This window comes from Scyliorhinus torazame, chromosome 4 (assembly GCF_047496885.1).
Source record: "Scyliorhinus torazame isolate Kashiwa2021f chromosome 4, sScyTor2.1, whole genome shotgun sequence".
Classification (NCBI taxonomy): domain Eukaryota; kingdom Metazoa; phylum Chordata; class Chondrichthyes; order Carcharhiniformes; family Scyliorhinidae; genus Scyliorhinus; species Scyliorhinus torazame.
Genome location: NC_092710.1, coordinates 289,872,364 through 289,885,752, shown reverse-complemented (window position 1 = coordinate 289,885,752; position 13,389 = coordinate 289,872,364). Strand labels below are relative to the sequence as shown.

The 13,389-nt window shown below is 45.7% G+C and overlaps 1 protein-coding gene across 3 annotated transcripts in view; it reads left to right on the top strand.

Moving 5' to 3' along the window:
- The window catches only part of LOC140410990 (prolyl endopeptidase-like), a 219,069-nt gene that overhangs the window by 178,786 nt on the left and 26,894 nt on the right, over positions 1–13,389 (top strand). For all 3 annotated transcript variants that reach the window (XM_072499879.1, XM_072499880.1, XM_072499881.1), the window contains one exon: positions 7,836–7,930. In XM_072499879.1, coding sequence (XP_072355980.1) covers positions 7,836–7,930 — 95 coding nt within the window. The remainder of the gene's footprint in view (positions 1–7,835; positions 7,931–13,389) is intronic.

Genomic DNA, 13,389 nt, shown 5'->3' with positions numbered 1-13,389 from the left:
CGCAATTTTGCTTTTCAAAAGTTTTGCTGAAATAAACTAAATCAACATTGATCAAACATTAATTAATAAGTTGCATCAAAGAAAAGAAAGGGTACTTCCACATTTACTAACGTACGCAATTGAATTATGCCTCTTACACACTGACTCACTTCTGGCAGATATGTAGCATTACAGGAACTGGCCCACAGTCACTCCCAGCTCTTCAGCAAAGGTCACTTCTCCCCGTTATGCCAGGTCAGAATCTTATTGATTCATAGAACTTCTACAATGCAGAAGGAGGTCCTTTGGTCCATCGGGTCTGCACCTACCATCTGAAAGAGTCGGCCTAACCAGGCTTCCGCCCTATCCCTGCAATCCCAAAACCCCACCTAACCTGCACATCCCTGGAAACGAAGAGCAATTTAGCATGGTCAAACCAACTAACCTGCAGATCTTTGGACTGTGGGAGGAAACTGAAGCACTCGGAGGAAACCCACGCAGGAACAACGAAAAAGTGCAAACTCCTCACAGACAGTCACCCAAGGCTGGAATTGAGCCCGGGACCCTGGCGCTGTGCTAACCACTGTGCATTGCTGCACTCCCTGTTAAAATTTTTCCAGATCTGATTGGCACTTCACACTTGGGATCAGTACTGGGACCTTTGCTGTTTGTAGTATATATAAATGATTTGGAGGAAAATGTAACTGGTCTGATTAGTAAGTTTGCAGACGACACAAAGGTTGGTGGAATTGCGGATAGCGATGAGGACTGTCAGAGGATACAGCAGGATTTAGATTGTTTGGAGACTTGGGTGGAGAGATGGCAGATGGAGTTTAATCCGGACAAATGTGAGGTAATGCATTTTGGAAGGTCTAATGCAGGTAGGGAATATACAGTGAATGGTAGAACCCTCGAGTATTGAAAGCCAGAGAGATCTAGGAGTACAGGTCCACAGGTCAGTGAAAGGGGCAACACAGGTGGAGAAGGTAGTCAAGAAGGCATACGGCATGCTTGCCTTCATTTGCCGGGGCATTGAGTATAAGAATTGGCAAGTCATGTTGCAGCTGTATAGAACCTTAGTTAAGCCACACTTGGAGTATAGTGTTCAATTCTGGTCGCCACACTACCGGAAGGATGTGGAGGCTTTAGAGAGGGTGCAGAAGAGATTTACCAGAATGTTGCCTGGTATGGAGGGCATTAGCTATGAGGAGCGGTTGAATAAACTCGGTTTGTTCTCACTGGAACGAAGGAGGTTGAGGGGCGATCTGATAGAGGTCTACAAAATTATGAGGGGCATAGACAGAGTGGGTAGTCAGAGGCTATTCCCCGGGGTAGAGGGGTCAATTACTAGGGCCATAGGTTTACGGTGAGAGGGGCAAGGTTTAGAGTAGATGTACGAGGTAAGTTTTTTACACAGAGGGTAGTGGGTGCCTGGAACTCGCTACCGGAGGAGGTGGTGGAAGCAGGGACGATAGTGACATTTAAGGGGCATCTTGACAAATACATGAATAGAATGGGAATAGAGGGATACGGGCCCAGGAAGTGTAGAAGATTGTAGTTTAGTCGGGCAGCATGGTCGGCACGGGCTTGGAGGGCCGAAGGGCCTGTTCCTGTGCTGTACTTTTCTTTGTTCTTTGTTGATGATTCCTTGTTCCTTAAATCTTCCAAGAGCCCTCCTGTTCTGTTACCTTTTGAACAGAAGCCAAACTCTGAAGCTTCCTGCTCGCTTGTTAACAGTTATTCCCTGCGTTTCCACAGCAATAGTCCTTTGTCTCTTTGCCTCAAACAGCAGCTGTCTTTTTTGAGAAATATTGTGGAAAGATGTTAAAATTGCACTTGACACATCATTGAGCCCACCCCCGCCCAACCTGGCAAATGGATCACAAAGGCATGTCTCTATGCTGAGATGTTTTATCTCAAATTCTACTTTTGAGTTAAAATGTACATTTCAAAACATAACCATCTTATAAAGTTCAGCATTCATGATGCACTTTAGTGTAGAAGTCAACCTGGTAACTGCAGATCACAATGTCTAATAATATAGCAGTTGCATTCTCCTGGAAATAGAAAAATGAGAGGCAGTCTCATTGATGCTGAAGGCACTTGATAGGGTAGACACTGAGAGATGGTTTCTGCTGGTTGGAGAATCTAAAACAAAATATCAGGATAAGGGAACAATCATTTAGTATTGAGATGAGACAAAGTTGTTTCACTCAAAGGGTTGTGCATTTTTGGGGTCTCGGAAACAAAGGATATGGGTAGTGGGCAGGAATGTGAAGTTGAAACCCAAGATCAGCCGTGAATTATGGTGCAGGCTTGACATACAGTTTGATCTATTCCTGCTCCTATTGTATTCTGATATTCTAATATCTGGTCTGGATAAATCATGAGAGTCCATTCTTCTAAATCAGATTCTTGAGCATCTAGCCCACATAAGATAATCAGTGACAGCCAGATGGATTTGTTGAAGGTGGGGCATGTTTATCAAAGTTGTGTTCTTCAGTATATCCTAGTTTATGGTCTGCACCAATTGTCATCATGGAAAACATTGCTTTAGGCTACTGATTTTATAACAAATTATTCTTAAGACTGTTTGGTCTGTATGTTATTATTCTTACCACAACTTTGTTTGCACTACTGGCACGTTTTTCAGGCTCCATCAGATATTTATCTTGTGTTCAGAATTCAAGGCCAGAACCGTACAAGCTCTACTTCCTTCCAAGCCAAAGTCTGATTTTAACTGTACAATGCAGTATCGCCCAGGGATTGAACTAAAATTATTCCAATTGCAATTAAATGAGCCCTCACGTGTCCTCCTAGCCAGGTTTAAACTGTTGGTCAGCTTTGCTAAAATTAAAGGCTACACATGATGGCACAGTGTTTAGCATGCTGCCTCACAGCGCCAAGGACCTGGGTTCAATTCAACCTTGGGTCATGTTGCTCCTGGCCCATTTATACCTCCTACCTCTTCCACAAAGCAATCCTCATCCCCCTTGAGCTGTGTTAAATGTAATATTTAAAAATAGCAGCCACTTCTAGAGAACAGCTTTGTTGCCTATGGGTCCCCGCTGCCCCCTCACTAATCCCATCTCTTAAAACTAGAAAAGGGAAGGTTGGAAGTGGTTTGAGGTCACATTTGGGAGTGTTCATTTTGAATCCCACCCAACCCAAACCCAGGTTTAAGGGTTAAAGTCTTCCCCCCGCCCCCCCCCCCCCCAAATTTAATTGTCACTGTTGTTTCACACTTCTTGGAAGCTTTTTGTGGAGGATCAATAATCGTGGCCAAGTCCATTTTCCGATTTTCAGCTGCTCCCCATAAATATATCTGAAGTCCATTTTCCTCTTCTCCTTTGGTGATGGATATCCTAGGACAAAAACAATTGCATTAGCATATGTAGTCACTGTTGTATGCTAGTCATACTTAGAAATCAGCTTGCACACGACAAGATTACACAAACAGCAGTAAAAGAAATGACCAGTAAATTTGTTTTGATTGTGTTGGTTAGGAGATAAATGTTGGCCAGGACATAGAAATGCAATATGGCACCTTTTATATCCCCTGAATAGTCTGACAGTACCTCAGTTGGATTGGATTGGATTGGATTTGTTTTATTGTCACGTGTACTGAGGTACAGTGAAAAGTATTGTTCTGTGTACAATCCAGACAGATCATTCCATACATGAAATAAAATATAGGAGATACATAAATACATAGGCACAGGCAACAGGTGAGCATACAGAGTACACTACTACTCAGTAGAGAAGATGTGTGAAGAGATCAGGATGCAGCCAGATAGGATGCTTTCCATGGTGCATCTGTAAAAATTGGTAAGAGTCAATGTGAACATGCTGAATTTCCTTTGTTTCCTGAGGAAGTAGAGGCGCTGTTGTTCTTTCTTGGTGGTAGTGCCGACGTGGGTCGACCAGGACAGATTGTTGATGATGTGCATGCCTAGGAACTTGAAGCTGTCAACCATCTCCACCTCGGCACCATTGATGCAAACAGGGGTGTGTATGGTACTTTGCTTCCTAAAGTCAATGAGTTGAAGCCAAATTTTGCCAACAGTCGTCTGTGTATAGGGAGTATAGTAGTTTAAAGCTGTGTCCGAAAAACACCCTTCAGTGTTTTTCATTCAATGGCTGTATTTGAGGCTTGAACCAATAATTTTCTGACTCAGATGAAAGTGTGGACACAAATTAATTAAAGAAAAATGAAGGCTTTGACAATATAATTAAAGTTAGGCATAAAACACAACATTTGTAACATTTCTAATAATTTAGACTTCACTTATATTTTTAAGTCGTTGGCTTTGGTCTTCTAATGTTTTTCAAAAGAAATGTCAGGATTGTATATTATATTTGATGAACAGGTTTGATTTCATTTTAGCACTGGCATATTTAATGTAGATAATTATTGAATGTGAAATCTCCTTTATGAAACATAAATTTCTCAGGGATATATTCATTGAACATCTGTGTACATGAAGTTAATATAAACATTGACTGTACTCTTCAAAAATATGAGTCATTTTGAAGATTCTATGACCCTTTGAGAAATGTATAAAGGTTTCATGTGACATTTCCATCAGTGATATTCTGTATCTGCCCATTCTGTCTCTGGGGAATATCACCAAAAGACTGCATGGTTATTCCTTTGTGCAGGTCTTCCACATCATCTTATCATCAGAATGTCTAGATGCTAGTGAAATGCCAAAGCATTTTGATTAACCAAATTCCTTTTGTATGTGCGCTGAATTGATTTTAATTTATTTCTTGACATAATCCAAATTTAATATTTGTGCTTAAAAGAAAATGTAATGATTGCTCATGATTCCTGTTATAGTTTAGAAAGTTGTTTCAATCATTTTTTTCCTAGGTTTTCTCCGCTCTTCTCGTAAAAGGCCAGAATTTAGGATATTCCACATGGCTGACAACGTTTCAATAGTTATTTATTCTCCACAAGATACATACAGATGAGCAAGGCCATTCAATCATTTGTTAACTCATCCATTTAGAAGATGGGATCATGCTTTTCCTCTCATTGCTTCATTTAGCTGTGTCTTGAATTAATTTAGTACCTGGCCCAGAAGATCATTCAAAGTGGTGATCATTCTGTGAGAAGAAATTCTTTCTGGAATCTTAACTTCAGTTATCCTTTCACCAATTGTAACACATTTCTCTCCCAACCTTGTGTCTAACTGGGATAGGGTAGTGCTCCAAATTCACCTTATTTCTGTTTTTTAGTATTTTGTAAATGTTAAACGGTCCTCTTTCAGTTGCTATCTTAAAGACTTGAAGTGTCTGAGTTTCTCCAGTTTTTTTCCTCAACTTGATCCTTTTGATGTCAGGTGCTCGGATAATGTGTGAACGTAGATAGAGTGCTGGCAGAATCTATATCCATGTACATACCCAAAATCCACTGTCATGCTGGGTGATCTTTTTATGTTTTCCATTCCCTGTCCTGGATGCTGATTCAATTTTCCTGCTGCAACATTGTCCTCCATCTGAAATCAGATAACTTAATATATGTGGGATCTTCAGTCTGTTTGATGCTACACTCCCGATAGACGCACGGGTTTGTGGAAAATGGGCAATACTTTTAAAACAAAATAGAGAATGGACACTGCTTTTGAAACAAAATGAAGTTGATAGGTTCTGTCAACATATATAGAACCACACAAGCTAACCTGCGTGTCTGGACAAAACATAAAATGTAAATGACCTTTCGGGACATTTAATTGAGAAAGCGTTAGAATCATAGAATCAGAGCAGAAGGAGGCCATTCAACCCATTGAGTCTGCACAGGCCCTTGGAAAGAGCACCCTACTTAAGCCCACGCCTCCACCCCATCCCGGTATTCTCACCTAATGTTTTGGGGAAATTTAGCATGGCCAATCCACCTAACCTGCACATCTTTGGACTGTGGGAGGAAACTGGAGCACCCGGAGGAAACCCATGCAGACACTGGGAGAAAGTGCAAGCTCCACACAGACAGTCACCCAAGGCTGGAATTGAACCCCGGTCCCTGGAGCTGTGAGGCAGTAGTGCTAACCACTGTTCCACCGTGCCGCCCATTAAAATAGAATAAATTGTTCCTGTGGATTAATGGTTACCATTATCCAAATAGTTCCAGAACCCCGTTCACAATGGACCTGGAGACTTGTTGGGCGATATTCTCCACTCCTGCGCCGGTTGGGAGAATCGCCTGGGCCGCCAAAATTTCCCGGGACGCCGGTCCGACGCCCTCCCGCGATTCTCCCAAGCATCGGGTACGGCCCCGTCGAGTTCCGCAGGCCGGAGAACCGCCGGAGACACCCAAAATGGCGATTCTCCGGCACTCCCCGCTATTCTCAGGCCCGGATGGGCCGAGCGGCCAGGCCAAAACGGCGGTTTCCCCCGGCGCCGTCCACACCTGGTCACTGCCGTCGGGAACAGTACGGGAACGCTGGGGGGGGCGGCCTGCGGGGAGGGGGGGGGGGATCCTGCACCGGAGGGTATGTCAAATGGGGTCTGGCCCACGATCGGTGCCCACCGATCGTCGGGCCGTCCTCTCTGAAGGAGGTCCTCCTTCCTTCCGCGGCCCCGCAAGATCCGTCCGCCATCTTCTTGCGGGGCGGACTCAGAGGACGGCAACCACGCATGCGCGGGTGACGCCAGTTATGCGGCGCCAGCCGCGTCATCTATGCGGTGCCGCCTTTACACGGCGACAAGGCCTGGCGCGTGTAGATGACGCGGCCCCGATCCTAGCCCATTGTCGGGGCCTGAATCGGTCGGGATCGGGGCCGTTTCTCGCCGTTGTGAACCTCGACGGCATGGGCACTTCGGCGCGGGAGTGGAGAATCCCGCCCGTTGACTTTGAAGTGGAATTCCAAAGAATGGATGCAAGAAGAATTCCATTCTATCACAAGGATAATGTAGATGTGTGAAACTTTGACACACAGTGATGTTCCATGGTCAAACAGTTGGAGACCACTTGTGAGGACAATGGAAAACAGACACAATTGTCACATGACAGAAACCAAAAGAACATTTACTAAGACACATTTTTGAGAGTTCAGACCAGCAAGGGAACAGGACCCAGTCTAGAATCCATCAGGAGGCAGAGAATTCAGACCGGCATCTACCTAGCCGGTATTCGTTTCAGACCGGCATCTACCTAGCAGGGGTTTGACTGCACTTCGACTGGAGTGAGACTTAAGGAACCTGCTACTGCAAGCAGTAAGCCACCTTGAATTGATCTTCATAAATCTCCAATCTATATTTCTTCAGTTGACCAAAAGTCAATCACAGGCCTGCAACGCTTCAAAACCTCATCTCCCAAGTGTGACAAGTCCAAAGATGCACTTAAGTGTATTCCTCCTCTTTTGTAATTACCTTTTAATGGGGCGGGGGGGGGGGGGAGAGCGCTGTTGCTGTGAATCCATTTTGGATGTTGAATAATGAGCATTTATCCTTTTAAAAACTCTGAGAAACCTGTAATATTCTGCTTGAGAGTTACAGTACTCAAGAATAAAACACACCTATCTTCAGTCACTCGAGAGGTGGAAAAACGAGGGGACCATCCTACCATCTCTTCCCTTGTCCGTAACAATGCATAGTGTTGCAACCGGTTTCACCTACACCACTATCAGAGAATCTGCTAATATTCCATGCGTAACTTTATTTTGCACAGGGGCAGTAATGAATTGAGTCATACCCTTTTTACTAGTTTTCTTTTTCAATATATTTATCAAGATGGCAATATCTGGAAAGAAACTAAAATGTTGTTGAATAACTTTTGTTTGTGCAATCGTCAGTTCTGAAAACAATGTAGCAAATGATCATAGAATTTAAGACGTTCTTTTCAATCTTTGCAGTGTTTCAAGGCTTATTTTTGTGAAGCATCTGGGTGGTGTTTTAGCTGTTGCTAATATCAGAGGAGGAGGAGAATATGGAGAGAGCTGGCATAAAGGTAAGTCAGTCAACCTATGTCTAGGTATGGTGTACAAACTGTTGGTTTCAAACATTTGTTTTCTCTTGCATATTGAACTGATATTTAAATTTTATTTTTAATTGTGCAACCAACTTAATCCTTAATTATGTAGGCAACATGTGCAGTGTAAGGAATACATACTAGGAATTATTGGACTGATTTTGAATAATGTTAACGTGCCTTGCATTTGGCAGTAATCCGGTTTTCTACATTGTCTCCCAGTGGAAGTCCCTTCATATTCCGATTTATCGTCTTTTGCTCAGCAATTCTGAATCTATCTAAACAATGTATCACTTTGTCCATGATCCTTAATCTTCTGAATCTGAATAAACAGCTTTTAAGGATCCACGCAGGCTATGAGATTACCTTTTCGAAAAGATTACCTTCACTGTAGTTACCGTCTCAAAGAATTTCAATAGATTTATAAGACAATACTTTTACTTCGAAAACCATTCTGAGATATCGAAACTCAAATTTTTATTTATGACATCTCTTAAAATGCTCATAAGCATTTTGCCTCAGTGGATTTTAATCTAATAGCCTTATAGTTCCCAGATTTGTGGCTTTTGAATATTGCAACTGCATTTATTGTCCTTGGTTACTTAGAGAGAGGTCTGCAAAAGTATCAGTGAAGTAATTTCTGACGGCACTGTGCTTGGATTGCTTGTTAATTGACTGCTTTCCTTGTGAATTTGTGATTTGTTTATTCATATTGATTATGCCATCTGTATTTGTTACCATTACATATTCCTACAAACATTTGTAAACAATTTTTTTAATATAGTAGTTGGCATTGGTGATTACTATTGCATTCTCCATTATACTCTATTGATACTAGTTGATGTTTTTCATATGTGGAAAGGTTTCTTTTCAAAGCTTATTTTGTTTAATTATATAACTTATGCAGAATTGTATGAAAGCACTTTCTTCAAAAACCAGAGCATTATGCAGTTCACAAAAAATGGTAGTTTGTCAAATCCAGTGTGAGGAGCTCTTCACTAATGACAGCAAGAGACTGCGCTGTTATGTTCTATCTTTTTTTGCAATGGAAACTGCCAGTGTTTACTAGAATTACTTCTCTGAAAATGATAGCAACATCTGGAGATGACACATGTGCAGAATAACATGAAAGCCAGAAGTTGCTGACAGGGATTCTACATGTCTTCAGACGGTACGCAGTTAAGGAACCGCCCTTCCTCAGAATAGAATCAATAGGAAATCATTGAATTAACGAGAATTGCTGCTGCTCCACTATTAGTTTCAAATCTTAAATAATTGGATTGAATTTATTTATATATAAACATGAAGTTGGGCAGTTATACTTCATTTTTAATTTATTTGTGTAAGCATTCAGCTTTCTACACCATCTGACTATTTTCCAATAGTGTCTTTGGATATTCGTGGCTTTCCTTCATTATGACAAGCACTACAAGTAATTGAAAGTAATTGGCTGCAAGTATCTTGGCTGAGACATCATGGGCGGGATTCTCCGAAATGGAGGCAGAGTGTTTGCGCCGTCGTGAATGCCGTCGAGGTTCACGACTGCGCGAAACACCCCTATCCCGACCTATTCAGGGCCCGATAATGGGCTAGGAGCGGCACCGCGTCATTTACGCGCACCAGGCCTTGGCGGCGCGTCATGGCGGCGCCGCATACATGACGCAGTCGGCGCCGCATAACTGGCGTCACCCGCGCATGCGTGGTTGCCGTCCTCTCCGAGTCCGCCCCGCAAGAAGATGTCCGACGGATCTTGCGGGGCTGCGGAAGAAAGGAGGTCCTCCAGAGAGGACGGCCCAACAATCGGTAGGCACCGATCGCGGGCCACACCCCATTTGAGGCCCCCCCCCCCCCCCCCCCGGGTGCAGGATCACCCCCCCCCCCCCAGCGTTCCCGCGCTGTTCCCGCCGGCAGCGACCAGGTGTGGACGGCGCCGGGGGGGGACCCGCCGTTTTGGGCTGGCCGCTCGGCCCATCCGGGCCTGAGAATAGCGGGGGTGCCGGAGAATCGCCATTTTAGGTGTCTCGGGCGATTCTCCGGCCTGCGCCCGTGGAACTCGACGGGGCCATTCTCGCCGCTTGGGAGAATCGCGGGAGGGCGTCGGACCGCGTCGCGGGAATATTTGGCGACCCATGTGATTCTCCCAACCGGCGCGTGAGTGGAGAATCGCGCCCCTTGAAATTGCGAATGGTGCAATATAGATGCCAGTTTTCCTCCTTAATGTAATTCTAGATATAAGGGATTCCCGTGATCCTGTAGCATTTCTGATGTGTTATTATATTTCCATTTCTTGTGCAGTGCTGGAATGGAAAATCAATTTTTGTGGTCTACTTAAATGTTCTAATTGCTCTGCATTTTCCTGTTTCCCAGCACCATGAGATCATTGAACAGTTCAATTAAAGGGCTTGACATCCTCAAATGTAGCAAGTATTAGCAGGCATGTGGTGTTTTCTTACCAAATAGTTCATAATATTCCCTGGCCAATATTAACTAGCTCTGTAAATTGGTATTGGTTTTTTTTCAAAATGAATAAAAAGATGTTTGAGTTGCTTAAGACCACTAGCCTTCCAGATCCTGATGCAATCATTCAGACAGTTGAGCTTTATTTGATCGGTGAAGTTAAGTAGCAGCTTAGAAGCACTGTCTTAGAAGTAAGAAATAGCCATTAAGCGTGATAAACCAGTAATTTTTCCAAATCTCCCTTCTACTTGTCAATCCCTTCCATTTTCACCTTTCCATAAACCTTGAATCTGTTTCAATGTCCAAAGTCCAGTATCTTATTCCACAATCAATTGTTTTTTTAAAAGATATATATTTATTAAGAGTTTTAACACAATTTTTCACCCTTACAAACAACCCCCCCCCCCCCCCCCCCCCCCCGTAACAAAAAGAAAGAAAGCGCACATAGCAAGACATGAACATGGTAAAACAATATGTTACAGAGCTTTGTACATTGGATTCCTCCCGTACATGTCAGTTTTCCAGATCCTTCATGTATTTTCTTGCTCAAATACCCCCCAGACAGACCCCCCCTTTCCCCCCACCCAAGACATCCCCCTGGGTTGCTGCTGCTGCTGACCGACCTTCATCTAACACTCCGCGAGATAGTCTAGGAACGGCTGCCACCGCCTGTAGAACCCCTGCGCAGACCCTCAAGGCAAACTTTATCCTCTCCAACTTGATAAACCCTGCCATATCATTTATCCAGGCCTCCACGCTAGGGGGCTTCGCCTCCTTCCACATTAGCAAGATCCTTCGCCGGGCTACTAGGGACGCAAAGGCCAGAATGCCGGCCTCTTTCGTCTCTTGCACTCCCGGCGCGTCCACTACTCCAAATAGTGCTAGCCCCCAGCTTGGCTTGACCCGGACTTTCACCACCTTAGATATTGTTCCCGCCACTCCCCTCCAGATCCCCTCCAGTGCCGGGCATGACCAAAACATATGGACATGGTTTGCCGGACTTTCTGAGCACCTCCCACATTGGTCCTCTACCCCAAAGAACTTACTCAGCCTCGCCCCCGTCATGTGCGCTCTATGAACCACCTTAAATTGTATCAGGCTAAGCCTGGCACACGAAGAAGAGGAATTAACCCTACTTAGCGCATCAGCCCATAGCCCCTCCTCAATCTCCTCCCCCAGCTCCTCCTCCCATTTACCCTTCAGCTCCTCTACCAACGCCTCCCCCTCTTCTTTCATCTCCTGGTATATTGCCGACACCTTGCCCTCTCCGACCCATACACCCAAGATCACCCTGTCTTGAATCTCCCGTGCCAGGAGCAACGGGAATTCCCTCACCTGTCGCCTCACAAACGCCCTCACCTGCATGTATCTGAAAGCATTTCCCGGGGGTAGCCCAAACTTCTCCTCCAGTGCCCCTAGGCTCGCAAACGTCCCATCAATGAACAGGTCCCCCATTCTTCTAATCCCTGCTCGAAGCCAGCTCTGAAACCCCCCATCCACCCTCCCTGGGACAAACCGATGGTTACCCCTGATCGGGGACCACACCGAGGCTCCCATTGCACCCCTGTGCCGTCTCCACTGGCCCCAGATCTTTAGCGTTGCCGCCACCACCGGACTCGTGGTGTACCTTGTCGGCGAGAGCGGCAGTGGTGCCGTCACCAGCGCCCCCAGGCTCGTTTCCTTGCAGGACGCCATCTCCAACCTCTTCCATGCCGCCCCCTCTCCCTCCATCACCCACTTACGGATCATCGCCACATTTGCTGCCCAGTAGTAGCCACCCAGATTCGGCTGTGCCAACCCTCCTCGGTCCCTACTGTGCTCCAGAAACCCCCTCCTTACCCTCGGGGTCTTATTCGCCCACACAAAACCCATAATACTCCTGCCTACCCTCTTAAAAAACGGCCTTGGTGATTACAATTGGAAGGCACTGGAACACAAAAAAAAACCTCGGGAGGACCACCGTTTTGACCGACTGCACTCTACCCGCTAGCGAGAGCGGCAACATGTCCCATCGTTTGAAGTCCTCCTCCATCTGCTCCACCAGCCTCGTCAGATTAAGTTTATGTAGGGCCCCCCAACTCCTAGCTATTTGGATCCCCAGGTACCGAAAGCTCCTTTCCGCCCTCCTCAGCGGTAGATCGTCTATCCCCCTTTCCTGGTCTCCTGACTGTATTACAAAGAGCTCGCTCTGAGGCTCCCCAAACTCCCTTAGAGTCTGCATGACCACCAGCCCCTCCACTGGATCCGCCACATACAGCAACAGGTCGTCTGCATAAAGCGACACTCGATGCTCCTCTCCCCTCGGACCACCCCCCTCCATTTCCTAGACTCCCTTAATGACATGGCCAAGGGTTCAATTGCTAATGCAAACAACAGGGGGGACAAGGGGCACCCCTGCCTCGTCCCACGATACAGCCGAAAATACTCCGACCTCCGCCGATCCGTAACCACACTCGCCACCGGGGCTCTGTATAGGAGCTTAACCCAACTAATAAACCCTCCCCCGAACCCAAACCTACGCAGCACTTCCCAGAGGTACTCCCACTCTACTCGGTCAAAGGCCTTCTCCGCGTCCATAGCCGCCACTATCTCCGCCTCTCCCTCCACCGATGGCATCATCACGTTTAAGAGCCACCGCACATTGGTGTTTAGCTGCCTACCCTTTACAAATCCCGTCTGGTCCTCGTGAATCACTCCCGGGACACAGTCCTCGATCCTCGTAGCCACCACTTTTGCCAGCAACTTAGCATCCACGTTGGGGAGCAAGATCGGCCTGTACGACCCACATTGCAGTGGGTCCTTGTCCCGCTTCAGGATCAAAGAAATCGTCGCCTCCGACATTGTCGGGGGCAGGGTCCCCTCCCTTGCCTCATTAAATGTCCTCACTAGCAACGGGGCCAACAGGTCTAAGTACTTCCTTTAGAACTCAACCGGGAACCCGTCCGGTCCCGGAGCCTTCCTTGCCTGCATACTCCCCAGAC